Source organism: Balaenoptera borealis (assembly GCF_965194805.1).
Source record: "Balaenoptera borealis genome assembly, chromosome: 19".
NCBI lineage: Eukaryota > Metazoa > Chordata > Mammalia > Artiodactyla > Balaenopteridae > Balaenoptera > Balaenoptera borealis.
In genome coordinates, this window is record NC_138878.1 from 59,286,327 (window position 1) to 59,306,341 (window position 20,015).

The window sequence follows — 20,015 nt, forward strand, 5'->3', positions numbered from 1 at the left end:
CCTGGTTGGTAGGCGAGCGGCCCAGGTGATTGGCCGCCAACACCCTCCCAACCTGCTCCCCTGTTGGTTGGGGCTGCCGCCTTCTCCTCTCTCGGTAAAGATTCTGCACTTCGGCTAGGTAGCGGATCCCGTCGGCTGGGCGCTCCGGTGACTCGGTACGGTCTGCGGTGATAGCGCTCCCTACCCCGCCCTTAGTGCACCCTTCCCAGAGTCCAGTTGGGCTGTTACCCTTTCTGTGACCCAGGCACTGGTACCTGAACGGCTCAGGAGCCCGTGTGCTTCCGAATCTGACAAGGCTTGGAGGACGGTGTGGGGTGTGGCCTCTGCTAGGAAGCAAAATCGGAAAGAGCTTAGTTTGGGACTCTGGGTACTCGTGCCTCAGCCTTGATCGAGCTGGTGGTCCTCAGTTTTCCCATCAGTACACTGAGGAGGCTGGGGTCCAGTAGCCCCCATCATCATCATCATCGGGGATGATGATGCAGAAAAGGAAACTGAGGCCCAGGCAGGGGAAGCAGATGGCCCCAAATTGCTAAGGTAGTCAGTGGAGGGGCTGAGAATCCAGAACTTGCGCCTTTTAACCACGGCAGGGCGCCCGCCTCTCATAGCATCCCTTCGCGCGTCTTCTCCCTAGCTCGCGCCATGGCGTCCCAGAGTCGTCGGCGGAGGCCGCTGCGGAGGCCTGAGACGGTGGTGCCGGGGGAGGCGGCCGAGACGGACTCGGAGCTCTCTGCGTCCTCGTCGGAGGAGGAGGAGCTGTACCTGGGCCCGTCGGGCCCGACGCGCGGCCGCCCCACGGGACTGCGGGTGGCCGGGGAGGCCGCGGAGACCGACTCGGACTCGGAGCCGGAGCCGAAGGCCGCTCCGAGGGATCTGCCTCCGCTCGTGGTGCAGCGGGAGACTGCCGGGGAGGCCTGGGGAGAGGAGGAGGCCCCGGCGCCCGCCCCCGCGCGTTCGCTGCTGCAGCTCCGGCTGGCTGAGAGCCAGGCGCGGCTGGACCACGACGTAGCGGCCGCGGTGAGCGGCGTGTACCGCCGCGCGGGCCGTGATGTGGCCGCCCTGGCCGGTAGGCTGGCGGCTGCCCAGGCGGCGGGATTGGCAGCGGCCCACAGCGTGCGCCTGGCGCGGGGGGACCTCTGCGCCCTGGCCGAGCGCCTGGACATCGTGGCCGGCTGCCGCCTGCTGCCCGACATCCGCGGCGTGCCGGGCGCCGAGCCCGAACAAGCCCCGGGACCGCGAGCCTAGCCGTGACCCCCTCTCCCGCCTGACTGAGCCCTGGCGGTAGGCCTTGCGGCCTCTGGGACCTGGCTCTGTGCCCTGTTTAGCCACCCACCCATCTTGCTGTCACCCTCAGGGATAACCCCGCCCCCTGGATAATGCTGTGTGTGTGTGTGTGTGTGTGTGTGTGTGGAGGGGGAGATGGGGGGGTTAATGCTGTGCAGCCCTGCCAGGCCCTAGCGTCTGGTTCCTCCCCCTGGTCCTGGCCCTTGCTTCCTGGTTCAGAGCTTGTGTGTGTCTGAAGCTTGGCTCAAACTCCTGGGTAACTAGCTACTCCTTAACCTGTCTCCATCTTAGCGGTTCACAGAGCCTCACCTTTCCTGTCTGCCTGCCTTCCTCAGTTTGTTTTCTGTTCACAGGGGCTGGTCCTGCTTCTGGCGCAGATTCCCTGATGTCTCTGGTCCTAGTCCCACTTCTGGAATTTTGCCCTCTAATCTGGACCCTTTTTCTGCTCCCCAGGCTTGGCTCTGATTCCATCTCCTCCTTCTAGGCCTTGCTCTTCCACCGCCTGGCTCCTTCTCCTTGGGCTTAGCTCCACCCCCTTGGCCTGATCTTGTATCCTGGGTCCAGCTGTACCCTTAGGTTTGGTTCTGCTTCTTTTTGCTTCTCTCATCCTGTTTAAACTACCTACTTAATTATGGGCTCCAGGGACCCCCTATGGTTTTCTTCATCAGGCCCAAGATGAGACCTCCTCCTGACCCGAGGAGGTCCCCCTCCCAGCTCCCCAGGCCCAAGGTGGCATCTCCTCCAGGCCCAAGTTGGTGTGTCCTTCCCACCTTCCAGGCCAAGATCACGCCTTCTGCCCAAGTTCCAGGTACAGGATGGGCCTCCTCCTGACTCTCCAGGCTGAGAGTGCCCCCAGCAGGCACTTAGGGCCCAATACAGACCTGCCCTGGAACTTTGGGCACAGTATGACACCACTTTGCCGATAAGGACCACATGTATTTTGTTTGGTCACCGTGTTGTTCCCTGGATGCTAAAAGGGCTTGGCTGTCTGGCTTGTCTCAGGGCCTGGGCTTAGCTCCTTCTTTCTGCGCCTCACCTCGTCCCTCTTCTCCCAGCCCTAGTCCCTCAGTCCCATTCACATTTATTCCCCTCCCCCGCTCTTACTGCAACCTGAGCTGAGATCTGCGCCCCCAGGATGGAGAAGTGGGGAAGAACGCTCTATGGCAGACTCATTAAAACTCAAAACATTTATTGATATGGTCAGTTCCTCTTATATCTCCATCTAAGCTGGGGGCGGGTAGGTTGGTGATTTTGCTGAGAATGTGGGTCCCAAGAAAGGGATCCTTCACGCCTGGCCTATTGAAGGTGAGCCTGTGGCCGGGCAATCAGGGCTCCTAGTTTTTTGCCCTGGTTCTGCACTTATTTGTATTTTGTTAATTCCCCACACGTTTATTGAGCTCCTGTTCTTTGCCTGTCCTGAGCTGGGCACTGGGGGTGCCCCACAGGCTGGGCCCTTGCAGAGCTCACAGTCCAATGGGGGAGACAGCCATTAAAATATTCTCGCAAATAAGTGCATAGTTTTCATAATTGTAATTTATACTTCAACTATAGTTTTTCTGGCATTGTGATTAGTGCCGTAAAGAAATATAGGAGCTTTGTGAAGGTGTAACTGAGGTCTGTCTGACCTTGTTTGGGGGGATGTCAGATGGCTTCCCTGAGGAAGTGATGAGTGAGTTTGAGCCAAGCCCTGAAGGTGTAAAAACGGTGAAACAGGTCGGGTAGGAAAGAGTTGCAATCAGCAAGAATAGCATATGCAAAGGCCTTGAGTCAGAAGGGGGCAGGGCCTATTTAATAACAGAAGAGGGTGATATCTTCTGTTCTCCACCTAGAGTGGAGAGAGCAGGGGAGATGGGGGTGGTGAGGGTGGTGAGTGCTGTGCTAGCAGGGGCCAGACGAAGCTGAGCTTTTTTTTTTTTTTCAAATAAATTCCTACATATACAGAGCTCTGTTTTATTTTTGATTCTCTTCAAATAATCCATTTATTCAGACACGGATACTATATAATTGCTATAGTGTTTAATGTCTTGACATGTGGGAGGGCTGGTTCCAATTCTGCTCTTTTTTTTTTTTTTTTTTAATTTTATTTACTTATTTATTTATTTTATTTATGGCTGTGTTGGGTCTTCATCTCTGTGTGAGGGCTTTCTCTAGTTGCGGCAAGTGGGGGCCACTCCTCATCGCGGTGCGCGGGCCTCTCACTGTCGCGGCCTCTCTTGTTGTGGAGCACAGGCTCCAGACGCGCAGGCTCAGTAATTGTGGCTCACGGGCCTAGCTGCTCTGCGGCATGTGGGATCCTCCCAGACCAGGGTTCGAACCCGTGTCCCCTGCATTGGCAGGCAGACTCTCAACCACTGCGCCACCAGGGAAGCCCCGAAGCTGAGCTTTTAAACCAGGTAAAGATTCTTGGTCTTTATTGAACAGCCAGTAAACAGAGAATGATGCCATCTGATGAATGTGTTTTGTGAAGGAGACTCTGAGACTGGTGCTTCTGCAGTGTGGTTGCCTCTGATAAATACCCAGAAATACTGGTTTAAAAAATCAAACTTCCTTTTAAAGGTACAGCTGAGCTCAGAGAGAACATGAGAAATCTCCTGGGCCCAAGTTCATTTCTGCTGCACAGCAAAGGGATTTAGTTCTACTCATGTGTATATATATACATATATATATAGTCTCTTTCATATTCTTCTTCATTATGGTTTGTCACAGGCTATTGAATATAGTTCCCTGTGCTATCCAGTAGGACCTTGTTGCTTATACATTCTGTATATAATAGTTTGCATCTGCTAATCCCAAACTCCCAATCCTTCCTTCCCCTCCTCCTTGGCAACCACAAGTCTGTTCTCTATGTCTGTGAGTCTATTTCTGTTCTGTAAATAAGTTCATTTGTGTCGTATTTTAGATTCCACATATAAGTGATATCATATGATTTTGTCTTTCTCTGAGTTACTTCACTTAGTATGATAGTCTCTAGGTCCATCCATGTTGCTGCATGTGGCATTATTTCATTCTTTTTTATGGCTGAGTAATACTCCATTGTGTATGTATACCACATCTTCTTTATCCATTCATCTGTTGATGGATATTTAGGTTGCTTCCATGTCTTGACTATTGTAAATAGTGCTGCTGTGAACATAGGGGTGCATGTATCTTTTCGAATTATAGTTTTGTCTGAATATATGCCCAGGAGTGGGATTGCTGGATCATATAAAGCCTTGGATTTTAACAGCTGCTGGACCTTGGGCCAAGCTCTTATTAGAGAAGCAGAGGCCCTGGCATAAAACTTAGTCCCTTGAAGGGCTATATCTTGAATGAAAGAATGTGGTAGAAAAAAATCTGATTGATACCATTGAGGCATACCTAGGAAACTTGTCCATTTTGGCTTAGGCTCTGGGTGGAGGGAATTTTTCCTCAGGGAATTCATAACCACAGGCTTTTCTTCAGGCCTGATTGGGGTTTGGGTATACCCTTACGGAGCAGTTCAGGAAACCCCAAGCACAGAAATAAACTGAAAGTAGGCTCTGGCCAAAGCCAGGGAAAACACCCTCAACCAGCCTCATGCAGAATTACAGCAGACTAATATAGACCAAACCTAAGTTGATAGTTGAAAACTGCAAAGTGGGACTTCCCTGGTGGTGCAGTGGTTAAGAATCCACCTGCCAATGCAAGGGACACTGGTTTGAGCCCTGGTCCGGGAAGATCCCATATGCTGCGGAGCAACTAACCCGTGCGCTACATCTACTGAGCCTGCTCTCTAGAGCCTGTGAGCCACAGCTACTGAGCCCATGCGCCGCAACTACTGAAGCCTGTGCGCTCTAGGGCCCACGTGCCGCAACTACTAAGCCCGCATGTTGCAACTACTGAAGCCCATGTGCCTAGAGCCCGGGCCCAGCAACAAGAGAAGCCACTGCAATGAGAAGCCCGTGCACTGCAATGAAGTGTAGCCCCTGCTCACCGCAACTAGAGAAAGCCCACATGCGGCAACAAAGACCCAACACAGCCAAAATAAAGTAAATTAATTAATTAAAAAAAAAAGAAAACTGCAAAACATACCAGATGATAAAGTGATGAACCAGTATGGGCTGCTGGTTCCCTTCCCCAAATTTAACCTTGGAGAAACTGGAAAAAAGAAAGAAATCCGGATCCGAGGAATAACAAAATGTTGAGAAGTCCTCAGGGACAAAGAGGTGATCTGACATAGTATTCTGCTGCTTATTTCTTTGTAACAAATGACCAGAAATTTAGTGGCTTGCAACAGTTGTTTTATTATGCCCACAGATTCTGTGGATCAGGAATTCCAGTAAGGCTCAGCTGGAAGATTCTTTGGTTCCTTGTAGTAATGACTGAGGTCACTCAGGTATTCAGCTGGCAAGTGGGTTGGCACAGAGGGTCCCAGTGACTTCACTCAGGTGGCTGGACTACAATGACTCAGAGATTAGAATTGCTGACTGGAGTGTCTATATATGGCCTTGAGCTTCCTTCTAACATGGCAGCCCCAAAGTAATCAGATTCCTTACATGGTAGCTCAGCACTCCAAATATATTTCAGTAGACAAAGTAGAAGCCCTTGGGTGTCATGCATGATCACTTCTGCTGTGTTCTATCAGTTATTAGCAAGTCACTAAGTCCAGCCAAGATTCAAAGGAGGGGGTGGAGGGGAAGGAGACATAGACCTTTGATGAACGAGAGTATCAGAATTTGTGGATCTATTTTGAAACCACTGCAGTTAGATGGGGCAGTGGGTTGTGGAAGAGTCGTTGACTTTTTTGGTCCCTCTCTTTCAATGTTGCCTTGGGTAAATGATTGCCTGAGACATAAGACCATCAGCCACTCAGACCCTCTGGGGAGGGTGAGGTCACATCAGGGGTGCTCCAGATTCCTGTTTTATTTAATGGGTTATAACATATTACTCTCATTATTTTGATGCTCAAATTGTGTCCAGTTTGGCCAGCAGGACCCCTTTCGAGCTGGCTTCTGTGTCCTATTGACATTTCTTCACCATTCTTTGAATACTTTCTTGCTCTCAGGCACAAAATGATCTAGGCACATCTTGTTTTTTTCTCTGCCTCAGCCTTGAAACCATCCATCTCTGCAAGGGTCCCTGGTTCCTTTTTAATGGGAAATGGTGTTTAGAAGCCAAGATGTGGGTGCTGGGTGTGCTCATTGCTAATGAGGTGTTGCTACTCCCAGGCCCTCTCAATGCACAGACGTAGAAGAAAAACACAAGGCAAAAAACAAAATAACTATCTAATCCCTATACCACACACACATTTTAAAATAGACTTTATTTTTAGAGTAGTTCACAGCAAAAGTGAGTAGAAAGTACGGAGAAGTCCCATATGCCCCCAACCCTGACCCTCACAGCCTCCCCCGCTATCAATATCCCACACATCTATTGTACATTTGTTAACAATCGATAAACCTACATCTGCATCATTACCACCCAAAGTCTGTAGATTATATTAGAGTTCACTCTTGTACATTCTTTAGGTTTGGACAAATGTATAAATGACATGTATCTACCAGTAGAGTGTCTATACAGAATCGTTTCCCCGCCCTAAAAATCCTCTGCACTTTGCCTATTCATCCCTCCCTTCCCCCAACCCCTGGCAGCCAATGATTTTTTTAATGTCTCTACAATTTTGCCTTTTCCAGGATATCATATAGTTGGAATCATACAGTAGGTAGCCTTTTCAGGTTGGCTTCTTTTGCTTAGCAATATGCATTTACGTTTCCTCCATGTCTTTTCACGGCTTAATAGCTCATATCTTTTTAGCACTGAATAATAACCCATTGTCTGGATGTACCGCAGTTTATTTATCCGTTCACCTGCTGAAGGACGCCTTGGCTGCCTCCAAGTTTTGGCCATTATGAATTTAAAGCTGCTCTGAACATCTGTGTGCAGGTTTTTGTGTCGACACACGTTTTCAGCCCCTTTGGATAAATACCAAGAAGCATGATTGTCGGCACACACTTTTTATCTTTCTTTCTATTCCAATCCAACATCGCTGGTTGGTTCTAGTTTTCTCTAAGAGGGACTTTTAGAGGGCAAAATCCTACAGATTTTGAAAGAACGGAAGAAGATGCAACAGCAAGAATGCTTGGAAAGATGAAAAGCGCCCAGGCGAGTGAAAAGATCTTAGCAGTCCTGAGAAAAATAACCTAGAAGAGAACAACAGCTGAGAACCAACCTTAAGCAGCAAAATTCCCTCAAATTGCCGGAGTTGTTTGAAACAGCTACAGTGTAAGTGGGAAGGCAAAAGTAAGACGAGTTGATTGAAAGTCTGTTTAAGAAGCGGCCAGATGCCTGTTAGCCTCTCCTAACTGCAGATGAGGCAGCCACACCTCCTGTGTTCTGGAAAAAGCCTGGGGATTCATCCTGCGCGGGGGCCGGCTGGAGGGGAAGTAAGAGGATATTTGGCCTGGAGTGGGGTATGGGGGAGATCAGTGCATTCTGAAAACAGGCAGACTGAGAGAATGAATGTACCCTCTTTCTCTACCTGACGTAAAACAGAAAAACTAAGGTATAGACGTGTAAGCTTCCTATTAGAGTTGGCCGATGCCCTGCCTTGAGCTGGGCCAATTTACACACCTCCCCCCGCCAAACTTCCCTGTGGAAGTGCCCGCTTCCTTCCAATGGCAAATAGCGTCAGCAACGGATTTTATCTTTGCCAATCTGATAGGTGAAAAATGGTACTCAGGGTAGTTTTAAATGGCAGGAAATGAAATTAAAACCATAGTGAGACAGGCATTTTCATGCCTATCAGATTGGCAACATTTTAAAAGTCTAACAATACCGATTGTTGGTGTGGAGGTGAAACAACAGAACATTCACACCCTGTGGGTGAGAACGGACATTGACATGACCGCCTGGGGAGACAGCTTATCCGATAGCTGCTGATGTACCACTGCACACCCCAGTGCATGCTCTTTGTTGACAGAAACACTGGTAACTAAGTGCCCATTAGCAGGAGAATAAAGATATAAGTTTTGGTATATTGATAGAGTGGAAAGCTATACAGCAATGAAACTGAATTAACTAAAGATATAAGTATAAACATGGATGAATCCCCCCAACATAACATCAGCAGACCACAGCAAGCTGCAGAAGAATACATTCAGGATGTTATCCTTCATCTAAAGTTAAAAAATAAGCAAATGACTGGTATGGATTGCTGGGTTTGTAAACACGTGCCCTATAAGTTTAAAGGAATGTGGGAGCAATAAAAGATGCCCCAATTGCGATATTGGTTGCTTCTGGTGGGCGAGGAGAAGGCTGTTATCCAGAAGGAGTAATTAGCAGGTTTCACCTAGATTGATGACATTTTGCCCTTGAACTGGATGGTCAAGACAGGGGTGTTCATCGTTCCTTGTAACATTAGCACGTTGTAAATATTTCATCAGGCAAATGAGAAATGACGGTAGGTGTCCCAGGCAGAGGGAACAGCAGAGATGAAGGTCCTGAGGCAGGAGGCTGGGATGCTAAGAGCAAAAAGCCAGGTGCACAGGGAGTGAAATGTGACGAAACAGTCAGCAGGGGCCAGACCAGGCTGGGGCCCCCTTAAGAACTGTGTTCCTCTCTCCTGAGAACAACAGGGAATCATGGAAAGAATTTAAGCATGTAAGTTACACGATCAGATTTGCACTTTGAAATGACTGTATCAGCTACTGGATGAAAAGCAGAGGGAAGCAAGAGTGGGAGCGGTAAGCCCAGTCAGGAGTGGTGACAAATTGAAATTAAAACAGAGTGACTCCAGGTCAGGTGTTCTAAAACGGAGTCAAGCGGCCGTTGAGCATCTGGTCTCAGACACCTCTCTGCACCACTGAGAACTTGAACTTTCTTTGAACTGTGCCAGATCCGAGGACACCACCAGCTGTAGTCAGAACAATACCTGCCAGCTGCAGCCTTTTCCTCTCAAGTTCTCTCCTTGTAACTATGCAACCATTTCGGACCCCAACCAATCCTTACTTAACAAGCACCCTTACTGCTTGCCAGCTCCAATTATAATTCTTGAGAAACAACTCATGTAACTAACTGTAACTTTGCAAGTTTGCTTTTATAAGCCTCCCCTATTTTGTAATCCAGCGGAAAACAATTCAAGTGCTTCTTGAATCTGTGTCTCCTGGGCTGCAGTCCAGACAAACCCCCAATAAACATCTTTTTATTTCAATCAGGTCTTTGTTTCTGAAATTTTGACTAACATGAGGTTGGTGTAAGGATCCAGGTGAGGCACAATGGTGGCTTAGATCACCTTCCAAACCTGCAAGTACAAGGGATCTGGAGACAAGTGGTTGGAGTCAAGAACTGTCTAGGAGGTGAAATCAACAGACCTGCTTAAGGGTGATGGAGGGGAGGAGGAGGTTAAGGATGACTCCTAGCTTTCTGGCTTGAGCCCCTGAATGGATGGAGGTATAGAAAATATGGTTTCCTATTGTCACCGTATCAAATTACCACAAATTTAGTGGCTTAAAACAACATAGAAGGCTTCCCTGGTGGCGCAGTGGTTGGGAGTCTGCCTGCCAATGCAGGGGACACGGGTTCGAGCCCTGGTCCAGGAAGATCCCACGCGCCGTGGAGCAACAAAACCCGTGTGCCACAACTACTGAGCCTGTGCTCTAGGGCTCGCGAGCCACAACTACTGAGCCCGAGCCACAACTACTGAAGCCCACGCACCTAGAGCCCGTGCTGTGCAACAAGAGAAGCCACCGCAATGGGAAGCCCGCGCACCACAACGAAGAGTAGCCCCCGCTCGCCGCAACTAGAGAAAGACCGTGCGCAGCAATGAAGACCCAACGCAGCCAAAAATTTAAAAAATAAAAAATTTTAAAAAGCTTTAAAACAAAAAACAACATAGATTTGGGGACTTCCCTGGTGGTCCAGTGGGTAAGACTCTGTGCTCCCAAAGCAGGGGACCAAGGTTTGATCCCTGGTCCAGGAACTAGATCCCACGCGCATGCCGCAACTAAGACCCGGCGCAGCCAAAATAAATAAATAAATAAATAAAATTTTAACAACCCGATGTAGATTTATTATCTTACAGTCCTGGAGGTCAGAAGTCCTAAAATCAGCGTGTCAAGAGGACTTCATTCCTCCTGGAGCTCTAGGGGAGAATCCATCCCCTTGCCTTTTCCAGCTTCAGGGGGCTGCCTGCTTTCCTTGGCTCGTGGCCACTTCCTCCACCTTCAAAGAACCACAGCATCTTCATATCTCTCTCTCTCTCTCTGCTGAGGTTGTCACATTGCCCTCTCTCTTCAGTCAAATCTCCCTTTGCCTCCCCCTCCCTCTTATAAGGATACTTGTGATTATATTTTGAGCCCATCTGGATAATCAGGATAATCCCCACCTCAAGATCCTTAATTTAATCACAGCTTCAAAAGTCCCTTTTGCCATGGAAGGTAACTCTCACAGGTTCCAGGGCTCAAGACCTGGAGATCACTGGAGGGCATTATTCAGCCTACCATACCCCCCTGAACCAAGGAGCTCAGTCGAGGGCACAAGCCATGCTGGGGGGGTGAGTGCCCAGTCCTTGTCAGAAGGCCTCAGGGCATCTGAACTGGCCCCAGATCTCTGCTTTGCTCTTGCTCTGGCTAAGTCCTTCCCCTGTTCTAGCCCGAGGGAAGAATGAGGGCTGGCTGAGCCAATTCACTTCCTGCTTCATGAGGTGGTGGAGCTCAGTGGTGAAAAGTGTGGCCTCTAGAGCCAGCCTGCCTGGATTCATGTCTGAGCTTTGCCACCTCTGAGCTGTGTGACTTTGGAAAAATTGCTTAATTTCCCTGGGCGTTTCCTTATTAGTATTATGGACTGACTTGTGTCTTCTCAAAATTCATGTATTGAAACCCTAATCCCCAGTACCTCAGAACGTGACTGTATTTGGAGATAGAGCTTTTAAAGAGGTGATTAGGTTAAATGAGGCCATTAGGGTGGGTCCTAATCCAATCCAGCTGATGTCCACTAAGAAGAGGAAATCTGGACACAGAACAAGGAGAAACACCAGGCACATGCAGAGGAGAGACCATGTGAGGTCACCTCGAGAAGGTGGCTGTCTGCAAGCCAGGAAGAGAGGCCTCAGAGGAAACCAAACCTGCTGACACCTTGATCTTGGACTTCCAGCCTCTGGAATTGTGAGAAAACAAATTTCTCATGCCTAAGCAACCCAGTTGGTAGAATTTTGTTATGGCAGCCCTAGAAAACTAATAACATCTATTAAGTCAGGATAAGACCATTATCCATCTCCTAGGGTTGTTATAAATGTGTCAGGTCCTGAGCTTACAGATAGGGCTGTCATTTATTGTGTTCAACGTGCTAGATGTTGGGAAAGCAGCAGTGAATAAGGAAGACTGTTTGGATCGTCTATCGCTACACGACATAGCACCCTGAAACTTAGTGGCTTAATACAACAGCACTCACTTATGAGCTGTCCTGGGTTTACTGGGCTCAGCTGGGTGGTTCTGCTCCATGTGGTGACAGCTGGGGCTGCAGTCATCCGGATGCTTAACTAGACTTTATTTATTTATTTTATTTAATTAAATTAATTAATTAATTAATTTTATTTTTGGCTGTGTTGGGTCTTTGTTGCTGAGCGTGTGTTTTCTCTAGCTGCGGCGAGCGGGGGCTACTCTTCGTTGTGGTGCCCGGGCTTCTCACTGCGGTGGCTTCTCTTGTTGTGGAGCATGGGCTCTAGGCGCACAGGCTTCAGTAGTTGTGGCACGCGGGCTCAGTAGTTGTGGCTCACAGGCTCTAGAACGCAGGCTCAGTAGTTGTGGCGCACGGGCTTAGTTGCTCTGCGGCACGTGGGATCTTCCTGGACCAGGGCTCGAACCCGTGTCCCCTGCATTGGCAGGCAGATTCTTAACCACTGTGCCATCAAGGAGGTCCCTTAACTAGCCTTTAAATGCCCAAAATGGCTCACTCACATGGCTCTTGGCTGGGAGTTCAGCTGGGGCCCACCTCAGTCTCCTCCTTGGGGCTCCTCCAGGTGGCACCTGGGTTTCAGGTTTCCAAGTGTATGGAAAGCAGATGATATAGATAGTTTAAGGCCAGCCTAGGAAATTACAGTCATTTTCATCTCGTGCTAGTGGTCAAATCACGGCCAAGGCCAGATTCTAATGGGAAGGCCTCCACAGGGGCTGAGTCCCAGGGAAGGGTTCATTGACGGCTTTCTGTGGAAAGTGGCTGCCACACCAATAAAGATCGTTGCCTCACATCACATTCTAGCTCAGGGCTGTTTGATTGAAGGTTGGGCTGGGAGTTCCCTGGTGGTCTAGTGGTTAGGATTTGGTGCTTTCGCTGCTAAAAAAAAAAAAAAAAAAAAGTCGGGCTGCCAGGGGTGCTCATGGTACCCCGTGGAAGCAGGCAGGGTTCCGGGAGCCTTTCTCAAGTGCCCCACAACTTAATAATTTCCTCTCCCACTCCTCATTCTAGAAGGTGCCTTTTTAGGTGAAGGAAATGAGCGCTTATTTCATGAGGCAGTCTTTAAACTTTTTTGGGGGAAATTATTCTGGGAAAATTGCAAAAATTGTACTGAGATACCCATATAACCCTTTACCCAGCTTCCCCTATTATTAGCATCTCACATAACTAGAGTCCAATTATCAAAAGCAGGAAATTAACATTGGTACAAAACCAGTAACTCAATGACAGACCTTATTTGAATTTTAACAGTTTTCCCTTTAATGTCCTTTTTTCTGTTCCAGAAACCGATCCAGGATCCAACATTGCATTTAGTGGTTCTTCCTCCTGAGTGTCCCCCAATCACTCCTTATCTTCCATGGCCTTGGCACTTTTTTTTTTTTTTTGATGTGGACCATTTTTAAAGTCTTGATTGAATTTGTTACAATATTGCTTCTGCTTTATGTTTTGGTTTTTTTGGCCGTGAGGCATGTGGGATCTTAGCTCCCCAACCAGGGATTGAACCCACACCCCCTGCATTGGAAGGCAAAGTCTTAACCACTGGACCACCAGGGAAGTCCCAACCTTGGCACTTTTAAAGGATATCGATCAGTTATTTTGTGGAACCTCCCTCAGTTTGGGTTTGTCTGAGATTCCTTCATGATTATATTGATAATGTGCATTTTTGTCAAGAATAACCCAAAAGTGATGTTTTGCTCCTTGGTGTGTTATATTGAGGGTGCATGATGTAGCTACGTCTTATTATAGGTGATATTAATCTTTTTTTAAAAATTATTATTATTATTATTTTTTATGGCTGTGTTGGGTCTTCATTTCTGTGCGAGGGCTTTCTCTAGTTGCAGCAAGCGGGGGCCACTCTTCATCGCGGTGCGCGGGCCTCTCACTATCACGGCCTCTCTTGTTGCGGAGCACAGGCTCCAGACGCGCAGGCTCAGTAATTGCGGCTCACGGGCCCAGCTGCTCCGCGGCATGTGGGATCTTCCCAGACCAGGGCTCAAACCCGTGTCCCCTGCATTGGCAGGCAGATTCTTAACCACTGAGCCACCAGGGAAGCCTGGTGGCATTAATCTTGATTACTTGGTTAAGGTGGTGTCTGCTGGGTTTCTTCAGTTTGAGATTACTATTTTTCCATTGTAATTGACAAATGTCTTGGGGGAGATACTTTGAGACTATGCAAATATCCTGTTTCTCCTCAAACTTTTGCCCACTAATTTTAGCATCCATCAGTAGATCTTGCCTGCAACAATTTTGATCAGGCAGTCTTTTAAATCTCTCTTTTTTTTTTTGTGGCATAAATTATGTGTGTGTTGGGGAGGTTGGGGAATCTGACACTACTGTAGCGGAGGAGGGACTTCCTTCTACCCTCTTAGGTTCAGTGGCCGGGTCTGTGAACTAAACTGACAACAGGCAGATTAACAAGAGAAAAGTCATACAGATTTATTAATTTTCCATTTTATGTGCACAGGGGTATCATACAAAAAAAGAAGTGAATACCCCCCCCAAAACAGTGAAATCTGAGAGTTTACATACCATCTTAATAGGGGAAAGGGAGGGGAAGAGACGTCACATATGGGAGAGAAAGTGATTTTTACAGAAGATAAATGGGCCCTTAGGAGAACAGATGGGAGAAATGAGAGTTTGTGTCAATGTTTGTCTAGATTTGGTGCCAACTTCTAGTCTCCTCTCCTGGGATAAGAGTCAATCTTCCCTGGTTGATGAAATTCCCAGAGAGGCAATTTATGACAACTCCATTTTTTTTGAAGAGGATCTAATTTTAGACAGGTATAGGAAGTTCAGAGAAAGCCTCTGCAATTGTTGATTCTCAAATGTCTTCACCTCAAAACAGTCCTTATGCAAATATGGCATATTTTGATCTCCTAAATTTCCCCCATATGAAGCTTTGTCTGAAGATTCACATATTAAATTTGAGTGGTTGGCTGTGGCGAGAAGATTCAGGTTAGCAGTTGAGTGGCAAGAGATCTGCAAAGTGAGATACAAACATAGATTAGAATGAGAATAAACAAACAGCAGAGAAGAAATCTAGGAATGCTTCCCCACATCCCAGTAAACCAGCCTCCCAATCTGGGGAATAGGTCAGTCCGATAAAATGGCTGAGACTCATTTAATTGATGGAGAGCGTTTATCTTCTTTCTTTCTTTCTTTTTTATTTTTTGGCCACGCAGTGCAACATGCGGGATCTTAGTTTCCCGACCAGAGATCAAACCCGCACCCCCTGCAGTGGAAGCCCGGAGTCTTAACCACTGGACTGCCAAGTAAGTCCCCTATCTTTTCTCTCTTTTTTTAAAAAATTTTTATTATTATTATTATAATTGGCTGTGTCAGGTCTTTAGTTGTGGCACGTGGAATCTTCATTGCTGCATGTGGGATCTTTTGCGGCACGCGGGCTTCTCTCTAGTTGTGGCGTGCGGGTTTTCTCTCTCTAGTTGTGGTGCGCGGGCTCTGTAGTTTGCGGCACGTGGGGCTCTCTAGTTGAGGTGTGCCGGCTCAGTAGTTGTGGCGCGCGGGCTTAGATGCCCCGCAGCATGTGGGATCTTAGTTCCCCCACCAGGGATCAAACCCCTGCCCCTGCAATGGAAACGCGGAGTCTTAACCATTGGGCCGCCAGGGAAGTCCCTTATCTTCTCTTTTAAAAGGTGTAAACTAGACACTGTTTGTCCTGTCGGATTCACATAAAGGCAGCATTTTCTGCCAATGATTTCACAAGCTCCTCATTGCTTGCAGTCAGTGTACCCAGGGTGGGACAATTTGGAGATACAACAGAGGCTAAACTATTACCTTCTGATTGGAGCACTTGCAATGTCTGCATATGCTATGGAACTCCTGTTCTAGGACCACGGAAGATTTAGGATCGCCTTTTCCAACTCGTAAGTCCCCAAAGTTGGAAATAAGACTCTCACCACTGAAACTATCCCGGCCATACACAGGTGGATTTTCTATGTCTTGTCGTCTTTATGAACGAAGGAGCACACATCTGTAATTTGCTGGCATTTAAGGTGGACAGCCTGGTGACGGAGGGAACCCGGTATCCGAGTCACACTGTCCTGGCCATTTAGTTAGGAAGATACCTTATCACCACAGGAGAGAAAAAGGTCGGTGTGGTTCACCAACAGGGTCAGAGTAAAACCTACAGTTCCCTAGAATCGGGGAGGTTCACAACCTTTGTCCTTTGGTCATATCACCACCTGGACACCTCCATTCTCCACGTGCTTCTGTCCACTTGCAAGAGTGTTACCAGACCAGGTTCATCTGCCCAACACACAGCAAGCCAAACGCGGAGGTGCCAAGGTTTGCAGCACAGAAGGGGTTATTCTCCTCCCAAGGCAGCCAAGCAAGCAGATGGGGAGAGCAGATCTCAAATCCGCCTCCCCAAAGGCGAGGGGCTCGGGATATTTATGGGCCAAAGAAGCAGGGCGGTCTTAGGTGGGGGAAAGGTGATGGGAGGGAGGGAGAAGGTGAGGTAATCGGTGTTCTGCGCAGGCGTATCTAAGTTACGTTCTTCTTCATGGGATGCAAGAGCAAATTGGGGGGAATTTGGGGCTGTGATGTCAGAAGGTCACCTATCCAACAAGCAAGCCTGTTCTGTGCAGACTCCCATCAGCCGTGTTGGTTGCATCCGGCTTCAACCAGTTTTGTTGTATTACAAGCAGAGGGGTTTATAACAAGCTGTTCCCTTAGCTACTGTTCTGTTAGACAAGCTCTAGACTTTCTGTTAGTCACCAGTTTCTGTTATGGGCTTTTAAACCCTATGCTTCATGGTTTTAAGAGCAGGACAGGTTGCAAAATATCCGATCTGGGAGGCCAGCGGTCCAGCTTTGGCAGCTGTAAGGCTTGGCTTTGTCACCTGACCAAGTTAGTCCAGATTTGGGGTTTCCTCATAGATAACTGGTGGTGTCAGGCAGCCTGATTGTGGGAACAGCTGGGCTCCTCCGGGTCGTTCATGGGTGGCCTGTGAACCAGCGGAAACTTTTGGTGATCTCACAGTTTTTGTCACTAGAGGTTGCCTCTAGAATCAAACCACAGGGTTTGGTTGCCATATTACCCTGATAGGACACCTCTGGTCCAGCATCATGCCTGTTTACACAGCAAAGGGACAAGTTCCTTTCCAATGATTTAAAAAATTTTTTTAATTTATTTTTGGTTGCATTGGGTTTTCATTGCTGCACGCGGGCTTTTCTCTAGTTGCAGCGAGCGGGGGCTATTCTTTATTGTGGTGAGTGGGCTTCTCATTGCGGTGGCTTCTCTTGTTGCAGAGCATGGGCTCTAGGCACGTGGGCTTCCGTAGTTGTGGCACACAGACTCAGCAGTTGTGGCTCGCGGGCTCTAGAGTGCAGGCTCAGTAGTTGCGGCACACGGGCTTAGTTGCTCCGTGGCATTTGGGATCTTCCCAGACCAGGGATCGAACCCGCGTCCCCTGCATTGGCAGGTGAATTCTCAACCACTGCACCACCAGGGAAGTCCCTTTCCCAATGTTTTTACCCGAGCAAGAGATAGACCTTGAGCTGCCATAGAGGGATTTCCAAGCCCAATGAACTCACCAGAGAAGGAGATGGAGGTGGGTTTTTTGGGGGTCATGGATACCATATCCTTTCGTTCATCCATCTTCCATAGTTAGTTCATCAGGTGCTCATATTGGCAGAATGAAAACTGGGTCAGGTTCCTTTTCTCGACTAGATTTTTTTTTTTTTTTTGGCCACACTGCGCGGCATGTGGAATCTTAGTTCCCTGACCAGGATCCAACCCATGCCCCCTGCAGTGGAAGCACAAAGTCTTAACCACTGGACCACCAGAAAAGTCCCTCTTGACTAGATTATGACATAACCAGCAATCAGATTGATTCATTAACATGGCCATGATTTGGAAGATGGGTTCACGGGGCTGCTAGTTTGTCCTTGACCTATGGAAATAACAGTCGGAGTGGATAGCAGTAAGATACAGTTTGAAAGAGCCCATGATGCATGAACAGAGACAGAATAGGACCGATCGAGGCAAGCCACTTCCCATCAGCCTTTCAATAAATGGGAGAAAAGGAGAAACTTTCATTTAAAAAAGTCAAAGGAGGGCTTCCCTGTTGGCGCAGCGGTTGAGAATCCGCCTGCTAATGCAGGGGACACGGGTTCGAGCCCTGGTCTGGGAAGATCCCACATGCCGTGGAGCAACTGGGCCCGTGAGCCACAACTACTGAGCCTGTGCGACTGGAGCCTGTGCTCCGCAGCAAGAGAGGCCGCGATAGTGAGAGGCCCGCGCACCGCGATGAAGAGTGGCCCCGGATTGACACCACTAGAGAAAGCCCTCGCACAGAAACGAAGACCCAACACAGCCAAAAAATAAAAAATAAAATAAATAAATAAATCAAAGGAGTTTTGTTTTGTTTTCCTGCTGTCCTGGGAGGGGGGGTGGGTTCAAAGGAAGAGGAAAGAGAAACCAAAAAAGTGAAGATGAAGCTCTTGATCTGTGATCTTGGCAAGTATCTGTCTCCTTCTCGGTATCGTCAGCTGCAGGAGCTGGGGAATTGGCTCCGGAAATTTTTCCCTGGAGGTCATCACCTGTAGGGATGGGCTTGCAAGTGTCCTGCGAGTACTGACCTGGGTCTAGTTTGGCATGTTTCTTGTGAATCCAGCAGGATCTCTCTTTTATTGTGATGGCAGTGCACGTGGTCAGCAATACTCGCGAGATCCTTCCCAGCGAGGTGATAGTAGTGCTTTCTTCTAAAACCTTGACATACACTGGATCTCCTGGTCAGAAGGAGGACAGGGCATGTTGATCGGTGGCGGCCTGTCAACAACATGCTCCAAGTACACAGGTAGACCTCTTTTATTGCACTTTGCTCTACTGCACTTCACAGATGCTGCATTTTTACAAACCGAAGGTTTGTGGCAACCCTGCGTGGAGCAAGTCTGTTGGCGCCATTTTTCCAACAGCATTTGCTTGCTTCGTGTCTCTGGGTCAATAATTCTTGCAATATTTCAAACTTTTTCATTAATGCTCTATTTGCTATGATAGTCTGTGCTCAGTGATCCTTGATGTCACTGTTGTAATTGTTTTTGGGGTGCCAGGAGCAGCACCCGTATATAAGATGGCGAACTTAATTGATATTGTGTGTGTTCTGACTGCTCTACCGACCGGCCCTTCCTCTGTCTCTCTCCCTCTCCTCGGGCCTCCCTGTTCCCTGAGACACAACAATATCGAAATTAGGCCAATTAATAACGCTACAGGAACCTCTAAGTGTTCAAACGAAAGGAAGAGTCACGTGTCTCTCACTTAAAATCAGAAGCTAGAGGGGACTTCCCTGGCGGTCCAGTGGTTAGAACTCTGCGCTTCCACTGCAGCGGGCAGGGGTTCAATCCCTGGTCGGGGACCTAAGATCCCACAAGCCACGTGGTGAGGCCAAAAAAAAAGAAAAAAAACAAAACTAGAAAGGATTAAGCTTAATGAAGGCATGTTGAAAGCCAAGGTAGACCGAAAGCTTGGCTTCTCTTGCCGAACAGTTTAGCCAAGTTGTGATTGCAAAGGAAAAGTTCTTGAAGGAAATGAAAAGTCCTACTCCAGTGAACACGCGAATGATAAGAAAGCCAAACAGCCTTATTGCTGATACGGAGAAAGTGTGAGTGGTCTGGAGAGAAGTTCAAACCAGCCACAACATTCGCTTCAGCCAAAGCCTCCTCCAGAGCAAGGCTCTGACTCTCTTGAATTCTGTGAAGGCTGAGAGACGTGAGGAAGCTGCAGAAGAAAAGTTTGAAGCGAGCAGAGGTTGGTTCCTGAGGTTTAAGGAAAGAAGCCGCCTCCGTAACATAAAAGTGCAAAGTGAAGCAGCAAGTGCTGATGGAGAAGATGCAGCAAGTTACCCAGAAGATCTAGCTAAGTAATTAATAAAGGAGGCTACACTTTGAATTGAAAGAAATTTTCAATGTACATACAGTTCCTAAAGCTATAGCTGCCATAGATAGTGATTCCTCTGATAGATCTGGGCAAAGTACATTTTTTAATATATATTTTTATTTATTTTTGGCTGCGTTGGGTCTTTGTCGCTGCACGCAGGCTTTCTCTAGTTGTGGCAAGCAGGGGCTACTCTTCGTTGTGGTGCACGGGCTTCTCATTGTGGTGGCTTCTCTTGTTGCGGAGCACGGGCTCTAGGCACGCGAGCTTCAGTAGTTGCAGCACACGGGCTCAGTAGTTGAGGCACGCAGGCCCTAGAGCGCAGGCTCAGTAGTTGTGGTGCATGGGCTTAGTTGCTCCGCGGCATGTGGGATCTTCTCGGACCAGGAATTGAACCCATGTCCCCTGCATTGGCAGGCAGATTCTTAACCACT

General features: G+C 48.1%; 2 protein-coding genes across 2 annotated transcripts in view; one reads left to right on the forward strand and one right to left on the reverse strand.

Annotated features, from left to right (window-relative positions):
* On the forward strand, positions 1–9,448 carry BLOC1S3 (biogenesis of lysosomal organelles complex 1 subunit 3). The gene is made up of 2 exons (XM_082367859.1): positions 1–155; positions 632–9,448. Exon 2 carries the CDS (start codon positions 640–642, stop codon positions 1,240–1,242), a length of 603 nt encoding a protein of 200 aa, XP_082223985.1. The 5' UTR covers positions 1–155; positions 632–639; the 3' UTR covers positions 1,243–9,448.
* A 2,372-nt stretch (positions 9,449–11,820) lies between these two features.
* EXOC3L2 (exocyst complex component 3 like 2) overlaps positions 11,821–20,015 on the reverse strand; it is an 83,502-nt gene continuing 75,307 nt past the window's right edge. Inside the window, exon 14 of the mRNA XM_082367850.1 lies at positions 11,821–14,667. Coding sequence (XP_082223976.1) covers positions 14,640–14,667 — 28 coding nt within the window. The 3' untranslated portion in view covers positions 11,821–14,639. The remainder of the gene's footprint in view (positions 14,668–20,015) is intronic.

Bases quoted from the DNA above. Each gene is read 5' to 3' on its own strand.
- BLOC1S3 (XM_082367859.1), top strand. From the start codon at position 640: ATGGCGTCCCAGAGTCGTCGGCGGAGGCCGCTGCGGAGGCCTGAGACG.